Raw genomic sequence first — 22,895 nt, forward strand, 5'->3', positions numbered from 1 at the left:
TTTCCTTAAGATTGAAAAAGAAAAATATAAGATATGGCTGTAAATGTTGCATTTGTAGTACTGACCCTATTTTAACTCTACTAGCCCTTTCTACAAAGAATTTCAACATTCCTAAAGCTTGAGAGGTTGTTGAGGGGGAGCAAATTTATGTGGAAATTAACATTATAAAGGATTAGTGAGGATTCAAGACATAATAAGAGAACAACAGTGTTGCTACAAAATGCATTGAAATATACATGTTTTAACAATATATTTTCATGACGACTTCCCTCAGTTTAAAACACTAGTCCCCTCTTCTCATTTATGCACAGGTAGTAAAAAGCACAAACACACAGACACCCCACATTCTCTTATAATAAAAGTTCGAATCATAAATGAGGTTTAAGACGTTTACTGGTGCATCATTCAAGCAATCTACAGCACCACAGTATTCAACAAAAAGACGTTTCATATGAAACAATTTTGTAATTTTTATTTTACATATTTTTACATAAAACTTCAATGTAACTCTCAGAACCCCACTAAATGTTGTCAGCACATCTACGAACGAATGTCAGATAATCAACATTCACAAAATGTCGAAAACTGATTAAATAATACAGGTTACTGATAGCTACAAACTTCACTAGGAGGCAGGCATGTATTTTTTGACTTGTGTAGCACCGTCAATTACAGTTTCTCATTTTAAAACTACAGTGAAAAATAAAAAGTAGTCATGGTAAAATACTGTTCAAATTAAAAATCTCTTAAACAAAAAATAAAATTAAGTTAGAACTACCATCTTTCTTCTCTTTTTTCATATTTGCAAGGTTAGAAGTTCTGTACAGTTCTTTTCATAATATATTTTATTAAAATGCCCGATATTAAGTGGCACAAGTAAAAAGTTCAAATAAATTAAGAAGCGAGGCCAATCACTGGACATAAAGCTTCAGACATTATCAATGACTAACACTGATTTTTTTTCTTGTGCACCATCTTAGCGTCAGCATTTAAACAACCACAGAAGCAAAATAAATTCTAGCTTGTTCTCTTTTCTGATGGCTTCCAGTTTCTTTACTTTGCAGGCATTTTCTCTGCCATGTGCTTCTGCTGACTTTCAGCGTGCCTGGCAAGAAAAAAAGAGAAGCAAATCACGTTATTTCCACGGTAGAACTTTCCCTGTTAGATTTAAACAAACAATGAAAGTAGACCTTAACTAATTCAAGCTTAGGAACTTATTAGCAGTGGTTTGCTAAGATGTTGTTTCTGCGGGAAAGATTTGCACAGTTCCTGATAATCCCCATTCATAAATGTCCACAGTTTATGCTTCACCTTAGCAATTTTTTTTCTATACTGTGAGATCCTTTTCAGTACATAGCAAATACTTTTCATTCCAATTAAACACAGCCAAGGTGGAAAATGTATGCAGAATTTTTATCTTCAAATTTACATTTTTCAATGCTTTTCTAAGAACAATGTAACATGCTTGCAAAATATGGCTAAGCCAATTTATCTTTTGAAGAGTTTTTCTTTAAATACACAAATTGCACAGCAAAAAGAGCACTTGCAAGTATATCTTAAACAAAGGCATTTTGTTCAAATTAAGCATATGTGTGCCATACATTTCTGGCAGATGTAACACAGTGAAAAACTTTGCACAATGGTGAAGGACGTTTTCCATAGGAATTTGCATTGGGGCAAAAAAAGGATCTGTAAATTCTCCTGCAACAAACTGTCAGGCAAGGAGGAAGTGTGATGGACACCTTCTTCAACACCATTCGTTTGAGGCTGAGCACATAGCAAGGAGTGAGTTTTTTTTCGTTTTTTTCATAGATACATTTCATGATTCAGTGTAACTAAACTTGAGGGGGGCCCTCCGCAAGGTACATGGACGGGCCCCCTCTGGACTCAATCAGGAGCTCGCATGTCAGGGTACTGTGCTGAGGGGAGGGGGGACCTGCATCTAGGCCCCCCCCCCTGCACTGCAGGAGCTGTGGGGGCTTGTGTTAGGCCACTGTCAGGATAATAATGTATAACTTATGTTGGACCTAGCCCTCTCTGCAAAGTCAGCCCAATCTTTTTGCCTTCACCCCTCCCATTTTGTTGAAATTATTTTGGTTGGCTTTAGGACTCTGTGCACTTTATATCTGCTAACCAGTGCTAAAGTGCTTGTGCTCGCACCTAGGCTAATATAGATCTCCTTAATGATACTACTGATATCGTCATCCGACCCTACCAGAATGCAGAGGTCTTAAAAGAGGTGATTACTTGCCTTTTTCTAATCCTAGTTTCTCAAACTTTTACCCTCAAGTCCAAAATACCTGTTTTTTTATTTTGCTTACAGCATAGATCCAGGAGGAGTATCAATGATTGACTTGGTAAGCCACAAATCTAAATCCCTCCCACTGAAAAGTGAGGTGATTTCAGCATTTGGGTTTAGCAAGTTATCAAACTTAGTTAAAAATGCCTACAATGTAAGTTGGCTATGGATTCTTTGTTAGCAGAACTTGCGCTGAGGTTGGAGCTAAACAAATATGTCTGCTAGGTGAGAAAACTTGCACCTCCCAAGCTGTCTCCTTTCATAATTTGGTTCACGCTGCTAACAGTGCTGCTGCAAAGCAGGATACTGTTACTCAAAATCACCGGGTACATCCCAATAGATTACAGTAGGTATTCAAACAATCAAAAGTCCATTAAATATAATCTTAACAAACATAGCGATTTTTATATTTTTTCTGATTTATTAGGTTCCGAAGTTTATTCTTTCCAGTCCCGGATTAAACCCGGTGGAGGCCCCTAGGCAGACAAAATTTCGGAGCCCCACTTGCAAATTATCTACTGACACGTTGTCAATTTTACCAACCAACAATTTTAATAAACCAATTACATTACACAAAACTGACAATTAACAATTATTAATGTTATTAAACAAAAATTAATTGGAAACAATTTAACAAAGCTTGACTGCAATGTTCTTTTAAGTTCAAATCAATATTATTTTGATCTGTTGTTGCGGAGCCCCTAAAAGGAGTGGGGCTCATAGGCCGGTGCCTACTTTGCCTATTTGTTAATCCAAAACTGCTTCCTTCCATATATCAGCTGCTTTGCTACTAAATGTTTTAACAAACCCACTCATATTTTACAATCACAGCTTCAATTGTGGCCATAAAATGCATACTCAGAAGAGAAACCAACTCAAAGGTAGATGTCTATTGATGCTTTCTTCAGCCATTCAGTAACTTTATGTAAGTATTTATGCACAGAGTTTCTTTGTTGAATTTTATTCCTAACTGTGAGCTCTGATTGTTCATCTGTTTATTTCATGTATTTTCAATCGACTTATTTCTCTTTTCTGGTCTTGTGTGACAGGGTAAGGAGTGCAAGGGTATGGGGGGGAACGGTACCTAAAGGGGGCTGTACCCATAAAGTGCACTATGTAAGTGTTTACATACACTCACTCCTGCACAGATAGGTATTGCAATTCAAAATATCATCCACATTTACAAGCTCATGCAAAGTACATAAAATAGTACATAAAACATAGTAAATGTTAATGTTCCTATACCCTCTTGAGATGTACATTCTTATAACTGGTGCATTTGAGTGGCAGAATGAGCACATAGCGAAACACAACTGTCACCAGTTTCCTTCAACAGGTTATTACAGGATACATAAGAAATTACTCTCATTATGCAGTGACAGGCACATCTGGCACTTCCATTCCTTGTAAGAGTAGAAGATGGGTGGGGTGCCACAGTACTGGCTAAGAGTACTGGAAGCAGAGATAGTATGCTTGACTCCCTATGCTGGTATGAGAGCACTTGGGTATATTTCCACATCCTTTCCATGCCTACAGCCATGGGGAGGGGGGAGTGTACATTCAGTCTAGAGCACATATGGCTCAAGGGCAGGGGGGTCAGGCTAGAACAGAACAAGATGATGTGTGGGTGCAAGGCACTTTCCAAGAACAGTTGAAATACGAACAGTGCCAATATCTAGCTCATCCCACACTCCTCGCTGTTTTTGTGCCGTACAATTTTGAGTACTTTATCTCGTATACTAAGTGCTCACCTGGTTAAGTCCTCTATGTCCACCAGCATTGCATCTTGCTCCATGTGCAATTCATCTCGGATAAGGAGAAGCTGAACCAATTCTTCATTCAAACCTAGCAACAAAATAAGTATATGCATAGGTGGTTCTACGGGTACACTTTCAAAAATATCCTACTAATATTATGCAAATGAAGAGGAATTTATAGCATAGATTCCATTATATTGACTTTTTCTTTGATAAATATCATCCTTTTTCCTCTAATTCTCAATAATGCATCTAACGACTTTTAATTACTTAGTACAGCACCTGAGCCTTCTTTCCTCTGCGTTTTTGAAAAGCACCATCAGATGACTAAAATGTGAAATACGAATCACCTCCACTGTGAATTTAATTGGATGAAAGGACTGGTCACTGTAACATTAGTGACCTGTTAAACAATTATACATTTGTGAAATCTCCTTGTACACATATTTAAATTGTTCTGCTGATATTCTGAAAAGACCCAAAAGACACAAACTTTGGGGCCTATTACGATGTCCGCCCGCCACCGTACCGGGAAACGGGACCGCCCGCCATAGGTGCGGCAGTCCCGCCACAGAAATCAGGATGCCACCGCTACGGTGGCATCCCGCATATATTGCATTGTGGTAGGTGGTGCTGTAAGCAGCACCCGCCACAATGCAATATATGCATGTTGTGCATTTGCATGCACAACGTGGCAGGCGCAGGGCGGTGCCTGCCACATTGTGCATGCAAATGGAGGGGGGTACCATGGGCACCCCCCAAGTGCACCCGCAACCCCTGGGGGCCCACAACAGGCCCCCGTAAGCAAACTCCGCCTGGCTTTCCATGGCGGGGTCTCTGCAATGACACAACCACCATATAGAAGCCCTTTTCCGCCCGGTCGCCTGTCTGACAGGCGGAAAACCGGTGGACGGTCTTTTTGTCCGCCGGGGTCCCCCGCACCATCGTAATGTGGCAGTGGGAAATGGTAGGCTGGCGGTGGGAATTGGCGGGAGAATCGCCACTGCCATACGGGCGGTGGCGATCCGCCCACCAACCTAATCGATCCCTAAGTGTTAAGACTCAAATCAACATGACCCAGCAGTGGTTCTTGTACCTTAAAACATCATTATTTGAGTGAGCTCTCATCATTTGACTACCCATGCACATGTCAATACAGCAATACTCTAGAAATCAATCTCAAAAGCAGATCCCCATCCTTCACCTCACCAAGGCATCTAGATTTCCAAATTCCTTGCGAAAACCTTTGTAATAAAAACCTAGGATCATCCTAACAAACACTGCCTTCTGGACAGCCTCACGCTTCCACCTAGGTCATGGCTTTCTCAGGCGTACAAACAATATGATTTTTCGTCATAGTGTTTATATCACTATGTCTCTTGCAATTATGGCTGCTCTAATTAATCTAAAAGTAAAATAGTAGAGGAGATCTAATACTTGAAATATAAACATAGGAGTACAAGTAGGCAAACCGTATAAACTGGCCAGGCACTTTCTGTCCTCAAAGCTAGCTTTTTTCCCTTTACACTCAAACATTGCTCATAAGAGGATATAAAATAGCATGGCAACTCTCGGAGAGTAAATTCTACTTGTTCATATATTTTTTTTTTCAAACTCCACACCTTGTACAGAGATAACTTGACTAAAGAAATGTCGACAGTGACCCAGAAGTGATTATAGAAATAACTGAACAAACCAAAGACTGACCGTGTGTGTGAGGTGATTGTGGCAGCAATATGTGTCGTACCATTGACCAGTTGATTAATTGAATTGCTAATAAAGCTTAACTGGCTAATACCTCTTGCTATTCACTCCACCCAATGTACTAGCCTAACTTGCAGGTGAGGGGCCTGGGAAGGTATGGGATGATAAACAGTGCTGTTGAGAGGCCCTGATGTGAACTGAGCTCAAAGCACATGAAAGTGCCAGGCGGGCCTCCTCTCAAGTTTTTGCTGGACACAACCTATTTCTGCAACTTATGGATGAAGCTCCATAGAGTAGATTGATCACCTGGTATTTAGAAAGAAAAGCGTGAAACTTACTTTCTATCTGTGAGTGAAGATCATTGACTATCACTTGAAGCTGGCCAATGGTCATATCTCTCAGGTCGTTGGGTTTTAAACTTCTTTTCATCAAGCATTCACTTATGTGAGGCATGTGCGGCAACTGAGAAGAGAATAAACGATAAAACAATCAATTGGATGTGTAATTACAAGCACACAACAAACAATCTGTAGAATAACCTCTCTGCATGTACAAATCCATTAATTTCATCAATGCTTAGGAGCTAAATGGGTAATTACGTGATTCACGCAACTCTTTGTATTGGCCACAAGGTGGCAGCATCCTACTGTAGAAGATTTTCTTTGAAACGACATCACAACAATGTATATGAATGGGAATAGTATTTCAGCGCGACTTCGGTTTTATTAAACAGTGATACTTCTGGTAATACACATGCTAATTGGTGTAAACATTACTCACAATTGCTAATCTCAATGCCGAAATCACAGTAAATGTGGAACCAGAAAAGCATATGGGGACAGATGTACGACCCTTTTTAGCGGTTGCAAACAGGAATTCGGCCAGTTTGCAACCGCTAAATAGGTCTGTGGCATGTATAAACCCTATTTTGTGAGTCGGTAACCTATTACCGACTCGCAAAGTAGGGTTTGCGAGTCGCTACTAGGCAGGGGCGTGCCCAGGGCGTCCTTTCCTAATAGCAAGTTGCACTGGCATGTACGATTGTGGTCGCAAAACAATCGCAGTTAACACGTACTTCAAGTAGATGGTAAGCCAGTCACAAATGAGAAGGGATCCCCAGGGTTCCCCTTCCCCTTTGTGAATGTATGCAAAAATATTTTAAGAGCAGGCAGTAAATGAAAAAGAAACGTTTAATTTTTTTCTTTTAACCCCTTCCCTGCTCATGACGGAACCACTCCGTCATGAGCCACGGGCGCCGTGTGCTCATGGCGGAGTGGTTCCGTCATGCTGCGGCCGTTGGCGGCCGCTCCGCCCACGTGGCACTGATTCCCCCCGCCTGTGCGGGCGAACAATGCAAGTGGGCGGAGTCGTGACGGAACCACTCCGTCATGAGCACAGCTCGCCCGTGACTCATGACGGAGTGGTTCCGTCACGAAGGGGTTAAACACATCCTGTTTTCCTTTAAAGAAAACAGGTTGCATTTGGGGGACAAAAAGGTGCTATATTTAAAAATCAAACTCAGACAAGGTGGCCTCCTGTCCCCAGCAGGCCACCATCCCTGTAAAATGCGAGCTTCCTAAGGGGTCATAAATTGCAACTTACCTCATTGATATTAATGAGGTAGGTCATTAGCGACCCCATTAGGAATCACAGACAGTGTCTGAGACACTTTTGTACATTACATTTTGTGAGTCGCAAAACGTTGCGATTTGTGACTTGCAAAATGGAACAGTCGTACATCTGGCCCGTAGCATTTTGCATTCAAGTTGCAAATGTCAAAAGGAAACCCTCAAACAGAGTTTAGTGCCTGACAGGCGACATTTTTGGAATCAGGGTTGAAAGTAGCATGTATGTATTGCTCTGCGTCATTAACCATGGTTTGCAACCCACAAACGTTTTAAAAACAACGTATTACTTTAAAAAGTAAAAAACTCTGTATTTTCAAAGAATAAAACCCAGACCATTATAAGGGTGAAATCTCCCACAATACTAAGGGACAGGTAAAGTCCTAATTTTTAACAGGAAGAATCTTTTCTGACTGGGTAGCAAAATCGGGTTTACCCTACCATTCAATAAAGGAAAATTGTTTCAAATTCAGGAAATCTAGAAACTTATTTTTGCTTCTAAATCTTTGTAGGGAGAAGGCAGGGAAGCGATCAGCATCAAGAGGCGGTTCACTCTATAGAAGGGCCCCAAATAAACGTTCACACTCACTCATCAACTTTCTGGAATGAGGCAAGGGAAGAGATGAAGGCTACATGCATGGTGGATTTATTTAATGCAACACAATATTGCATGTACTGCACGCATTGAAATATTACTCATAATAAGAATTACAGAGGGAAGAGAGATCACAATAAAGTGTGATCTTACAATGACAATTATACAGGTGCAGCACTGTGATGTGGAAACAATTTGGTAAAAACATCTGACTCATTATCCAGCTCGGCTATTCAAAAAAAAAAAAAACAAAGTATGGCGCAAACTTTTTTCCAGATCTGCACAACTCATGTAATTGATATTCAGTGCAAATTCACTATCAGCCTTAATCTTGATTCGATCTTTCGACTCTTCATATTTATAATTATCTTCCTAATATAGCATACAACATACTTAACTATGTGAATGGAACACAGAGTTTATTAAATTGCCTGCTGAACAACTGGAGAGAGACCATTATCTAAAAGCAGGTTTAAAATCATGTTTTAATACCATGATTTAAACCATGTTTCAATACCACGTTTTAATACCATATTTCAATACCTTGGTTTAATACTACGTATTAATACCATATTTCAATACCATGATTTAATGGCATTTTTTAATACCATAGTTTAATACCATATTTCAATACCACATTTTAATACCCTATTTCAATACCATGTTTTAATAACGTGTTTTAATACCATAGTTTAATACCATATTTCAATACCACGTTTTAATATTATGTTTCAATCCTATGTTTTAATAGCATGTTTTAATACCACGTTTTAATAACATGATTCAATTGCATGTTTTCATACCATATTTCAATACCAATTTTTAATACGGTACTCACAAGGTCAGCGACTGGAGACTTCTTCCTGTTCTGCTTTTCTACTTCCACCTGCATTTTGGCCATTGGTTTTGCCATTGCTAACGCCATCTTAGCTTCGGCTTGCAGTTTCTTTTGCCTGGTGACGAAATCCATATCCTCAAACGATTCAGACTCCTCTTCAGTAGTATCTCGGTCAGAGTAGGAAGAGCTCTGCTTGCTCTGGAAAGATTAGAAAGGTAAAAAACAAATGGTACTTCAGTAGCCATTGTCATATTGACAAATGAGGCCCAGACTGCTAGACAATTTAGCACTGGCTCTCTGTAATATTGGATCTGCAATTTTGGAACTCATACAAACACAATCCACCCTGTGCATAAACTATAGGTTGAGCACAAAAAGGCATGTTGCACTTGATGGTTTGTGGATATGACAGTACCAGTTGCCCAGCACTGGTGCAATACTGCCCACAACCGCAGCAATTTATGTAATCTGATCTAGAGAATTTTAAGGGCAAAGGATGTATGGAAATATTAGCTTTAAGACAGCATAATGAACAGAAATATGTGTATTTTCATTGACAAAACCAATACTTTCGAGTACTAATTTTGGCATTTAGCTAGATGTTATATCCTAATTGTCAGCAAAGCATTAAAGATACAAAATCAAATTATTACCGCAAGCTGACATTCCTTTACACCCCATATCACTTACACGGCCCATATTGTGAATTAATTAAAATCGTATATGGAATCTTACATAAAAATGGCATGGAATTTATAGCCCTTTAATAGAGACGGATTTCAAGGGCAGGGTTGACAAATAACACTGCATAAAAAAGTGTATCAACAAGAAAATTAAAAATGTATGTCTGTAAATTAGCATTGTGGAGGATTCCAAGAACATTAACATTGCTGTAAAAGACGTGGTAAACTTATGCAAAACATGAAAAGCTCTGCGACAACTAAGTTTCAGAATTCACATTACAATCTTGGTTAACATTTGCACTGTTGGAACTGTATTTGTTGTACTTTTTCCTCTTTTGATATAATGTAAATCTTCCTTTTAGCATTAGCTAAGTAACCCATAAACAGTGCCTTGGAGCCCACAAGGCCTGGGTGCATAATGTGTAGAAGTGAGACATGTTGAATGTGAAGTTAGCACGCTTCTGAAGTGACAAGAGCTATTTTGCTGCATAGGATGAAGGCAGGGACTTTTCTCCATTTGGAAGACCTATTTAAGATTAAAAGTCATGTTTTTCATACATTGAGTTAAGAGAGGGCCACACACAGTAGCCTGGAGTCATGCCTTTTCAGAGGACCTCCAGAATAGTGCCACCTGTAAATATTTAATTCCAAGCCGGGAGAAGCCTTGAGTAGGAACCCATCAAGAACAGTTTGAGGGCCCTCCGCTATCCACCGATGATGTACCACAATTTCTTTGCGTTCCCACGAGTGGCATCTCACAACTCAGCTGGATGTACAGAAGAATAAAAGACAATCCCTGCTCTCACTCCCTGCTGAGAGGACTGAGGCCTTGCCTACTTTCCCCTGTACCCAAAAGCAAAATGTGTTTCTAGGGGGACAGCCACTTGGGCTCCTGTTATCACAGGGACATCAAAGGCATGAATGGTTGAAGCACCAACTGACCAGTGGACTGGACTGCAGCTGCACAATGGCTTAAGAGGGTGAGCTTGCCTTGCACTCGATCTGTTCCTGACATTCTAGAAGCAGTTCTCACATTTTGGGAGTCTTGAGAGTGGCCAGCAGGACAAACAAAAATCTGCGCCAAAGGAATGGTGGACTACTAAGAAATTTGATCTTTGGATTACCAGGATGAAGGTATATTTCCTGGTTCCTTCAGGGCAGAGTGTTTGGCAATAAAGTTTGAAGCTCCAGCAGCACTGCGGAATACATGTGTCCAGCCCTGTGGCGCTCTGTCCATCTACAGCTCTCTGCCATGTACTTCTGGAGGGTTCTGAAGCTGGAGGATTCTGAACACCAAAAAGCTGAATTTAGAAAGTGGGAGTGAATGGACTGGGCTACCTGCCGGTGGTGACAACAGGACCGCTAGGATTCCAGGTTGTCCTGATAGAACCACTTAACAAACCTGAATACTTCAGTGGTACTTTGCATTTTGCCCTCACCAGCCGCAGCATCGCCCTCTAGTGGTTTATGGGCACCATAAAGGACCAAGTATGAACATGGCAGAAGCCAGCCGGAAAAGGCAGCAAGATGATCCCTGTGGCAAAGCGACTATGGCAGTGATGAGTTCCAGTTGGCCCTGCTGGCAGTTTTGGCACCGAAGGCGCTAGTGGGACTTCCGCATCATCGTATACAGCCTCTTGGAGCACTGGCTAGTAATACTGTCCCGCCTTACGCCACCGGAGCCTTTTGAGACTAACTGATAAGTTCTGTTTGCTGAACACCTACACTTACAGAACTCGCTTTCAGAGTTTGTGGAGAATGTGGAAAAATTGGTGGATGTCACACCCACCAGTACCCTCCCCGCCCCTATTTACAGAATGTATACACATTTAGGCTCTAAACAGAGTAGGCGGAGCATCGCCAATTTTTGGCAGCTCTCCTGCATTCACCAAACTCTAAATAGTCCCTTAAGAGTGAAATAGTGGAGCCTAAATTATTTTAAATAATGTCTCCTCCAAGATTCAGGATATCCTTACCACTTCCCTGAAGCAGGAAATAGCTTTTCTGAAAGTGTGTGCAATGTTTTCCTAACGGAAGCAGTGTTGCCTAAATTTCAGTCACTGTCGTGCCATTGTTCACTTTTCTACTTTTCCAATACTTGTGACCTTCTGTAATTTTTCTCTGCAACTGACTAGAGATCCTTGCAAATGCTGATAGGCACTGACAATTAGCATACCATTTCTCAGGAGTTAACTTTGAAGCAATTTTCCTTAAGACTTTGAAATAGGGAATTTGGCGATCATTTTCTTAAAAAATACTTAAAATAGAAAGGAAAGCTCTGCTTTTATCTCACGTGCAGAGAAATTTCTGATCTCTGCGGAGCAATCACAGCATTTGCTAGAATTATAGGAAGTTCATGAAAGAAAAGCTTTGCAAATTACCCACCCATATTTTTGTTATTCTGCGTCTTGGCAAACAGAGAATAAGGATTGAGGTAAGGTAAGAACAAGGTATGAGTGAGGTGGGAACAAAGAAACAGAACTCCTTGAAGACAAGTGATCTCCCCCTAACCCATGTCTAGCTCCAGAGTCTAAATTTGTGTGGGTGGGTAGTTTTACTATCAATTCAAGTCCCACCTAAGACACCAAAGGGCGTACGGTACCCCCCTCTACCATCTATTGAAAAAGATTAGAGCTCCCAGTCACAATACGCGTGGAGAGGTCTGGAATGGCATATATATCTCAGCCAGAGACAGAAAATATGTGTTGGCAGCATGATAAATAATATTTGGAAATCCATTTTTCCTTCAGTATAATAGATATACATTTCAAATAGGTTTTCCAGTTTGTGCCAAGAAAAATTGAACCGAACTGTAGGCCCTTTTACCAGGCTGTGAAAAATATCTTAAATGTAGCTCATTTGGCGGATAACAAAAAAATATACTCGTGAGCTCAGCTTGAATACTCAAAGTCCGTATATCAAGTTGCCCTAGGTGCTTCACCTTTCTTTCCCCAGGGGCAGCCAATGTGCTCGAGGGAGGACACTGGAAAGACATATCAAGGCTGTAGTTAGAAAAGCCACATGCCTGATGCTAACAAACTGGTCACAAGAAATGGAAAATCATGCGGTACTGTATTTAGCATATGATATCCTGCCCTGTGGCCTAATAACAGTGACATGAGTGATGTCCTAGTTTTAGTGTTACCGAACAAAAATATTGCACACGTAGTCAATAATGGGGGCTCCTGAAGAGTGGGGGTGCTATGTCTTTAATTATACAGACGTGTCCAGTAAGGGAGAAGAGACCCTTTGAATAAGAAACACTGACCTATTAATGTTGGACAAATGGACAATTAACGTCATCTTCTTGACTGGCAGCAATAGGTCAGTTGTGTCTGATTGACAAGGTAACAAAACAAACAAGCTTCATGGCGGGCTGTGGGTGAGGACATCTGACAGTCCTGATTGGAGACGTAATGGGGGAGGGGACTTTGGCTGTGGTAAGTTGTGCTATTTTGGCTTTTTGTTGAGCTTTTTTTGGCTTTTGTTGCGTGTTGCGCTTTTTTGGTTTTCGATGTTCTTTTTTTTTTTTTTAATGGCTTGTCCTTATGGCCTAGAAAAAAGAAAAGTCAAAACACCAGCATCCGTGTAGGCATGATAAAAAATGTGGAAAGTAATGGACCTTGAATGGAATTTTCATCAGTGACGGCGGCTCTACAAGTGTTTAGATTGCCAGAGAGGACTTTTCAGACTTGGTGTGTGATTCTTAAATGTCACCCACATTTCTATTGTAAGACTGTCTAAAGGTAGATAGATGGTCAGCGGTAAAAATATATAACTGCCATTTTGAGCAATAATTTTTTCAGCTTGAAGTAGACTATCGCTTTTTATTTCATTGTGTACTTTTTGTTAAACGACGGATATAGCACTGAGAACTGTTTGAGTTAAATCTCATAAGAAACATCGGTACAGACTTACCATAGGAGACATGGGCGTGTCCAAGCTCGTTTCCGTCTTGCTGTCGTCTGCATCACTGTCCTTGTCACTTCCACTGTCATTTACAAAACAGATTTGCAGGTTCATCCCACTCTGTAATCTAAGAAAAAGAAAATGTTGAGATTGTTTAGGTTTGCAAAAAAAACGATTGGAAACCACTCCACCTCAGACAGACAACATCACTCTTCAACTTCACGAGAAACCTCAAAACTTGGCTCTTCGACAGACCTCCTCCTTGATGGACTGGAACCTGCACCTCCCGTCCTCCCCAGCGCCTTGATACCCTTACGGGTGAGTAGTCGCGCTTAACAAACACATGATTGATTGATTGGAAATAATATTGTAGAAGGCAATAGAAATGAATCTTAAATTTCTACTAAACGTTTGAGTGATTTCTAGCTACTGAAATAAAAATTAGTATTTTACAGCCTGATTGCGACTTTGGCATTCCTCCTGCGGAGCGCCGGCCAGTGCTCTCTGCAGGAGGACTGGAAAAGTGGTCCTCGCACCACCCGCCGGAGTACTACTGTAATCCTTGGCAGGCGGACGTGCTGCAGCAGGGCCTCTCTAAAGCTTGTAGGCGAGCCTTAGAAAGGCCCCGCCGTAGTATATTCCTGCACCGGTGTATTCCTTGCCATGCAGGAACTGGGTATGCAAAAATACAGGGGGGCACAACATGTGCACCCCTGCATGCACCCCCAGGCATAGAGGCACTAGGGTGCCCTGTTAGGGCCCCCTTTGTTGCCTCACCGCCACCCTTTTCATAGTGGTCTCACTGCCATGTAAAGGATAGCTGGGCGGTAACTCATAATATGCTCTTTGGTGCCACAGGGGCCCCGTCAGCATATTGCAGCCTCTGATCGCTGTACAACCACCTCAGGATCATTGATCTAGGGCGGTTGCAGTAGTCCTGTGGTGGCCCAACCGCCAAAATCGTAACGTGGGGGTTGGACTGTCATTGCAACTACGGCGGTCCAAGGGACGGCCGCAGTAGTAATCAGACCCTTAGTTCATCACTGTATTATTTTTTTTACACTTTGTTTAGACACTTAATATTTATATAAATGAACGGATTCAAATGCATCTCCAATAAAAATCAGAGACTGCGGCGACACAAGGCCTTTCTGCAAACACGCCTAAAGCCCATCGGCTGTTTCGGCTCCAGAATATTTTGACTAATTGTTTCAGGCAGTTTAAGAAAATCATGAGATACATGCCAAATATGCAGCACTTAATTTTTACAGATGTTTGCAGGTGGTGGGCACCGAACCTCATTTTTGGGGTGGCAGACATATTTTTCATCATCAGACATATGTATGAGCAAGACCAAGATAAGTGGAAAAGAGAGAAGATAGAAGGGCTCAGGAACGGATAGGAAAACAGTGACAAAGGGAGAAAGCAGGGTAAAAAATAACCCACAGGAGTGAAATAAAGTGACCGGATGGTGTATGAAAGAGGCAGCAGGGGGATTTAAAAGTAGGCAACCTAGAATTCAGCAGCCTTGACGATCAGTAAAACTAGGTGGGTGGTTCCTGAAAAAGACTTGGGGCCTCGGCCCTTATTATTTTTTCAAAATTAAGACTGCCAGGAAAGTAGCAAACTATGCTGGTGGTCAATTTATGCTAGTCCGGCACCAGCTCATATTTCTTTACTCGGCACATAATTATCACAGTCCGCCACTTGGTGACGCTGTCGGACCGTTTTCAAACAAAGCGCATAAATCGCCCTTTATTTAAGACCTCAAAAATGATATTTGAAGGGAAAGTGCAGAGCGGATCCCCTCGGACAGTTATTTTCGCGTGATTCCGGACTTCGTAAAATACCTTTGCATCCACTTGCTTTTACATTCTCACACTATCGAAATGAACATCGATGCTTCTTAAACTGAACTTACAGTTACAACTCAAAAATACTATGAACAGTTCTCTGTCACTCTCAGAATGTTTCTTGTTCACGCTGAAAAGCGTTCTCTCTCTTAACAATTTTCCGGGATAGCTTTAAGAATCTAAAATACAATATTTTGAACCGTGTCAGATGGGTCTGAGCAATGTTGTGCTGTGTAGTATGTTTGCCCACAGCCTGTTAATGAAGTACTTTATTAGTTGGTCCTGTATTCCCCCCCCCCCCCCCCCCCCACACACACAAAAAATAGATTCAACCAAAAATGATTTACTGAGCGTTTAAAAATATCTATATTTTTTAGCATGCTACTGTAGCTTTGGTATCAAAATATTCGGGTTCCTAACGTTACATGAAAAAGAACGGCGTCACTGAGAATGTGTGCGTTTGCTGCCATCTACTGATCCCAACGGGTAGTGCAGCTGGGATGCTCATTTTCAGAGGCGCGTGCTAACTCGTAGGAAAGCTATGATGCTCTGCTAGGGGTACCATGCTGTGCAGATGTGGACTTAAAACCCAAGTGCAAAAACGTTAAAATATCAATTCTACTATAGCATACGTTTTGCTACTTGTTTGCTAGTGGTAATTGTTTTGCGATGTAATGTAGTATTGCTTCGTTACGCACGCTTGGCAGAAGAAATAATACTAACTTGTACATCAGTACAAAATCACACATTTCCACCATTTTTGCACTAGTCTAAATACGCGTGAGCGTTTGTCAAGATTCATTCAAGTGAGAACCGAGTTCTCGTCCCTAAGACCAGCCAGGCATTAGTCACTAGAGACGAGTGCACCACTCAAGAGAGAGACAGGCCGGAATAGTATGTCACCAATACATTAATTCCTACTTTATTTTTAATACATTGCTTCTCCCACTTGCTACTCTAAAAATATTAGTGGCAACCCCCCCCCCCCCCCCTCACCACACGAGTTTTCTCCCTGTAACTAACCTCAGGCCTCAGGTAGGAGTCTTCCTAACGCAGCTGGTTATGATCAGGTCAGAATGTTTATCTATGTGTAAGTATTGGTATTTAATATAGAACCTAGCTGGTTGGGCCTAGCACCTAGGTCCCCAGTTGCGAAGGCTGCAGCTTGCCCCGCATGACATCTCTTCAGTATATTTAGCTGACATACCGAGTGTGCCTGGCCTGAGCTGTTTCTGGTCTCACAGGAGGTCCGGGGGGCAGGAAGGGCTCGCGGACACCCATAGTTGTGCCTGAGCCCGCTCGTATATTCAGAGGGCTGACGGTGAAGAGTCTGGACTCCTCACCCCACCGCCGCAAGACTTTTTAAATTCCCTCATCCCCACCCCCATCCACAATGCAGCAGAGCGTAGGAATTGGTGGAATGCACCAGGAGCTATGTATACCTGCTCCCCGGCTTCTTGCATGCGTGGTCGGGGTGAGGGTGTTTAAGGCCGGGTGAGGGGAGAAGGACATGATTCATTGAGAGTTACGAATGCAAAAAGAACAATAGATGGACAGAATGCTGATCAATGTCAAACATTCACCCCAGTACAGAGATCTGGGTTTAAATCCATCGTTTTTTGCTCACCATGCAATTCCAGTTTTGACCCAGTGCATATGCAAATCATTCTTGACCCTACTTTCCATGGGAACAGTCCAGTCCGAACTGCCAGGCCAGGTCCTCCCTGCACTGGAAACAAGCATCCTAGGACCGGTTTCGGGGTTTCACCCCTCATCAGCCAGGATAGCTTGTTTCATGTGGCATGGAGAGCACAGGACTCACGTCTGACCATACCCGTCCCACTCGAGGTGACAAATGCAAAAACAACAATTGGGGAGGAGGCCATGATTCATCGTGGGTTAGTGCACTAGGAGCTGTGTACACCTGCACACAGGATTCTTGAATGCGTGGTCAGGGTGAGGATGTTTAAGGTGGGGGGGAGGTTTTTGATACATTATAGCTCCATGGGGAGGGGAGAGGACTGCACAGTCCATGAATTTGCCCATCAGCGGGCGCAAGCATGTGCAGTGGTGCCATCTGCCAAAAAAGGTGTGAGTTGCAGACTCCAGAGTAGCTTGTGTTGCTCCAGGGAGTAGGAGTGCTCTAAAAGCCAAACCCTACCTGTTGTAAGGTTGAGGTGCAACCTGAATTCGAGGATGAAAAGGAAAGAGCGAGAGAAAACACCCATGAAGGTAGAACATGGATGGCTCGGCTCCTGTGCTTTAGGAGGTTTTTCTGGGAGTTCATTGTAAGCTCTCTTTGAGGGGGCACACAAAGTTGCAATGGAACATAATTGATAAGGCATTGGAAAGCATCCTGGCACAGCAATATCTGATGCAGTCACCATGGATGAGTTCTATATGACACCAACATGATGATGCCGCATCATCATCGGTGCCCAAAGCAGAACAGAAGCAACAGGCCAAGTATGTTTCAGGAAACCAGGTTCACCAACCTCCCTTCTCCAACAGGCACCAGCGGGAGCGTTTGTATTGAATTCCTATGGCACTGTATTAACAAGCCTTTCACGTCAGGTGGCATGGGTCACCACTGATAAAGCTACAGCTACACAAGCGGAGAAAAAGTTCAATGTGGAAGTAAAGAAGTTGCACAAAATAAGAAATGTTGCACAAAAAAGGAAATGGTGGATATGCAACCCAACCTTACCAGCACAAGAGTAATATTTGTGTTCCCATTCAGATGGGACGCAGCTTTGATTTTCAGGTTGAACCGCCTCTTTAGTGCTGTGAACAATAGTAGTTTCCACGTAGATGAGCTTCTGCAAGGGCGCAGTGACCATAAAACGATGAAATGGAATGTTGCTCAAAGATCTGACCACTGACTAAGAATAAATCAAGTGTGGAATCTTTCACATTTTGGACTTCCCTCTCTAATCCACAGGCCTTTCTCTATGCCTTGCAGCAGGAAGGTGATCAACGCAAAGTTGTACTGGCTATAGAGCATATGGTTTAGTTCTGGTGGATCTCATGTCAAATGATCCATACGTAACAGCTAAAGGATCTGGTGTTCTGAAAGCAAAGCCAATAAATGGGGAGGCCCTTGTGGAAGGTGACTTGGCACTTAAACATATTATTCAGATTCACTCCCGGGGTCCCAAGCTTGTTGGCCTACAGCTCGTGGTCCTATATGAATCAATGTCAATGGACCATAAGATAATTGCATCTTTTTTATACCAGAATCCCTATGATTGGCTCCATACTGGTTGACCTTCTTTGTAAGGTTCAGATCCTGCACCTGATGATGCGCCTGGTGCGGGGATCTAGCACACACATTTGTAGTTGCTAATAGAGACATAAAGGGGCTCCTGTGCCATCTAGCTTCACCCACCATTATTTGTGAGTAACCACCATTTACGAAGCCAGAGGTTTCTTCATTACCAGACTATAACAAATGAATCTGAGTGTTCCTGGTTTGGAAGAGCCAGGATTTGTGGTTGGTCTCTTCCAACCTGTTGGAGAGGTGTGGGTGTTCCCGGATCCACCCACTTCAGTTTCAATCTGAACTGATGCCAGCAAGAAGGCATACGATACAGAGTTGGTGGACCTCAACTGAGTGGGGCCACTTGTCTGGCAGAAGAAGACATCTTTTCATTGTGCCTTGCAGTGCACCTTCTCACCCGTTGTTGGTCTGAGACCATAGGGCCTTCCAGGTAGCAAGGCATCCCCAAAAATTGAACAGTGTTTTCTCATTCCCCGGTCTTGTCTGCCAAGGGTACTTGGTTAGCAGTTGTGCAAAGACAGGAGATTCTGCTCTGATGTTCACATGTCACAAGGAGGAAGAGTATAATCTGGCTAGTCACATGATTGGCTATTCCCTTCCTCTCAAGAGTTCTCTCTCTCTATCCAACCACAGATATTTCATCACATCCCAAAATGCTCCAGTCTTCCCGAAGTAGACCTGCTGGCCTCAGAGGAAAATATTGGAAAACTGCCTTCAAGATGGATTGACCGTCCAAGACAGCCTGGAGCTTAGATGTGCTCCTCATTCTTCTCAAGCGGATAAAATTAGTACCATTGTTTTGGAACACATTTATTAGTATTATAAGCAGCGCTAAATTATGGTCAAACTAAAATTGAAACCTGTGACCGCAACAGTTTCATGTCCTGCCTCTTGCAACAGTTCTTTCGCTACCACAATGAAACTGTTCTTCACGTGAATTGCTTTCTGTAGGAACTGCTATGATCTTTTTGTTCTCTACTGAAGTTCCCAGGACTTTTGCAAATACCACAAACAGTTAGATTTTTAAAGATTTGTAAAGTTTGCCAAACCTTGAATCCAAATTACCCACCAAACCATGTGACTCTGGAATGATTTGTCTGGCCTTCTTCACACTCACGAAATGGTTGAGCATCATAAGAAAGGGTCATCCTTTGGGTTCAGAAAGGGTTTCATGTGGTGACAACAGAAAATCTAAACTCTGGAAAGTGTCAACATTTACAACTTGGTTCAGATTGGTGGGCTCCATGCTAACGATTGATTGATAAACCAACGCTCTAGTTACCCTCCATTTTTGCCCGGCCATTTGTCCTGTCCTCGGGCATTGGAAGCGATACCCTTTTCCCTCACGTAAGGGTCTAAGACAATTTGTGACTGCACACCCTTTCAGGAGTGTGTTCTCCTCCACACAACATCTAAATGGAACGCCTGTCTTGACCTTAAACACAGAATTTTGAGGCTACTGTTTAGAAGAACATTGGAATGTGGAGCACTCCATTGAATACAATGAAGTGCTGCAAGCTTCTACGGGCCGGTAAAGGCCCGCAAAGCAACATTCCAATGTTGTTTTCACAAAGGCCTCTCGGAGTCCGAGGGGTTTTAAATCCCCTTGGGCTCCGAGAGGCCTTTGTTTTTATTTATTAGAACATTCTGCCCTTCTAATAGCCTTATAGCCCTTCCTAGCTGGGCTATAACGGCTATTAGAACATTGGAATGTGGAGCACTCCATTGTAGACAATGGAGTGCTCCGTGCTTCTACGGGCCGGTAAAGGCCCGCAGAGCAACATTCCAATATTTTACAAAAGCCTCTCGAAGCTCGAGGGGATTTAAATCCCCTCGAGCTTCGAGAAGCCTTTGTTTAATTTGTTGGAACATTCTGCCCTCTAGTGGCAGAATGTTCTAATAGCCTTATAGCCCTTCGTTGCAGGGCTATACCGCTATTAAAGTCCCGCTGCTTTTGTTAAAGTCCCTCGCCTTCGGCTCGGGCCTTTAATAGCCGGTATAGCCCGCTACGGCGGGCTATGAGGCTATATTAAAGTCCCTCTCCCTTGTTAGAGGCCCTCATCTTCGGCTTGGGCCTTTAACGCTGGAACGGGCCTTTAACGCTGGAGCGGGCCTCTAATAGCCGTATCGGGCTATAAAGCTATAATCACTTATTGAAGATAATCCATTCACCCCACTGTGTCCAGATATACTTCTATTAAACAATTATCTAATGATGGGATAAAGAACATTTTTTGAGGGTGCAAGGAATCCAAGAACAGTACAATGAATTTCAAGCAATAGAGCGAAGTATATTACAGAAACCTGAGGTTCAGATGGAAGTTCTAATTAACATGGCTGTACAGAAGTGAACACACCCCAGTAGTGGGTCCGAGTCACATATTTAACTATGGATCTCTTACCACGTTTCCTTAACACCAGTTGTGATTAAGTTTAATATGCCAAGGGTGGCTGGACTCACAAAAACATTCATTTAAACTGGAAATACCAAGGACCAGTTTAGACACCAGCGCAAAACCAAAAATGCAGTAGATATGTGGACATTGCATAACAACGTTTACTTCTAAGTAGGCTGAGGCACATAGTATATCCAAATGCTTGTGATTTTGACAAATAACTTTTTCATACAACAATTTAATAGGAATGCTAAACTTTTAACATACAATTTTCTGTTGCGTATCGGGTCCAATGGCTAAGTTAACATTGATGACTGAACCCATGTCTGATTTATATAAAACATAATAGTAGATAGAGACATTTTTAAGTTTCACTGGGACATCAGAAATTTCCATCTGCTTCCATTTCTCTTTTTTTGCTTGGATTCATGTGTGGACATGGCCCTTTGATTTGATGCCACTGGACTTCCATATAATTAAAACAAGTAACTGCCCAGTATGTGGAGTTCTGCTTACCGAGAAGAAAGGCTTGGCTTGCCACTTTTGCTGCAGCTGGTATAAATTCCTGGGCCATCATCAAAGAAACTTCCAAGTGCCAACTTCTGTCTGATGGATTCTCTTTCATTTTTCTGAGCCTGGAACACACAAAAAAGCATTGCCATAAATACCCTCACATTTCAAAATATTATTAGGAATACTAGTTAGACTAGCAAATAAATTACTCTGCTAAAACTGTTTTTTTTTTTAAAAAGACATCCGAGTGTGATCTTCTGATAAGGAGGAAAAATCCTAGGTTTTGAAATGAAACAAGGAAAATCCATACCTGCCAACAGATATGGAGTCACCGTGTGTCACACGATATCAGGTCCCTTCACATGGTCACCTGGTGACAAGTCGATATCACATGGTGGCATGGAAGGTGTGCTAGAAATCCCTGTGCAGAGAGAATTTCCAGCTCATTTTTGGAGGCTGCAAGCAACTGTTGTTCATTAAGGGATGTGAAAAGACCTCAAGACCTAGGTAGTAGCCTCAGCAGGTTTTTTTCTGAGTGGGTTGTAGAGGTAGATGGGCTTCTCAGGCAGTTATCGGCATAAAGCCAACCATCTTACCAGTAGCTTTGATGGGACTTGCTCACCTATAGCCTCATTTTTTGCCAGGATCAGGTTCCACAGCAGGTCACCGGCAGTAGGCTACCAATGGTGCTCACCAGTCACTGCCTCCAGTGCTCTGGTCCTAAAGGCCACAACAAGAAGGCAAGCCAGGGTGTAACTGGGCAGTGCGGAAGACTTTAACGTCAAGCCGGCAACAGAAAGTTTGGGGAGCCACACCAAGGGGGCATGATGTTATACTGCATGGGCATAAAACCCTCCAGAGTCCTCCCTGTGCAATGCATGCCATGGGGGAGGAAGGCACAAGCTGCACTGATTTATACACAGCGCACATTCCTCCTTCTGCCTGGTACCAAGTTTGTTTTTACATTGGTTAGATAGTGAACATCTGCATAAGCCAGGTCAGGGTTAGATAGGGGGGTCAATGATGAAGTAAACTGGATGTCCAGCAGGCTCATCCCTACACTGCTGCTGTGTTTTTGAACAGAGAACATAGGCAACCATATTAGATATTAGTTCCTCTCCAGTTCGACCTTAGCAGCACACCGCAACCCCCTCGCCACAGCAGAAGTAGTAGTTAGAGGCCTTTCTTTGCCTCCTCTTTGCAAAAAAATTTAATTTCCATTATCTGCCACCAAGAGTTGACTGTTTAAGACCATACCGATGAGTACCTTGTTGGAGGACCCAGTATTTCAACCCTGCATACACTGTGAAGATTGCCGTTTTGATTTGCTGTTTAACGAGTTCCACACAGCTGGCTGCTGGATGGTGCATGTGATTTCCAAAAGCTCTGAGAGGGTCTGGAAAACGAGATGGTACATACAGGACTATACTGAACAAAACCAAC

At 42.4% G+C, this 22,895-nt stretch overlaps 1 protein-coding gene across 6 annotated transcripts in view; it reads right to left on the reverse strand.

Annotated features, from left to right (window-relative positions):
• Positions 1–375: 375 nt before the first annotated feature.
• The window catches only part of SCHIP1 (schwannomin interacting protein 1), a 416,513-nt gene continuing 393,993 nt past the window's right edge, over positions 376–22,895 (reverse strand). For all 6 annotated transcript variants that reach the window (XM_085634727.1, XM_085634728.1, XM_085634729.1 and 3 more), the window contains 6 exons: positions 21,456–21,574; positions 13,420–13,537; positions 8,819–9,016; positions 6,099–6,222; positions 4,051–4,144; positions 376–1,105 (listed from right to left, as the gene is read on the reverse strand). In XM_085634727.1, the coding sequence (XP_085490853.1) occupies positions 1,054–1,105; positions 4,051–4,144; positions 6,099–6,222; positions 8,819–9,016; positions 13,420–13,537; positions 21,456–21,574 (705 nt within the window). In that variant the 3' untranslated portion in view covers positions 376–1,053. The remainder of the gene's footprint in view (positions 1,106–4,050; positions 4,145–6,098; positions 6,223–8,818; positions 9,017–13,419; positions 13,538–21,455; positions 21,575–22,895) is intronic.

Source organism: Triturus cristatus, chromosome 11 (genome assembly GCF_964204655.1).
Source record: "Triturus cristatus chromosome 11, aTriCri1.1, whole genome shotgun sequence".
NCBI lineage: Eukaryota > Metazoa > Chordata > Amphibia > Caudata > Salamandridae > Triturus > Triturus cristatus.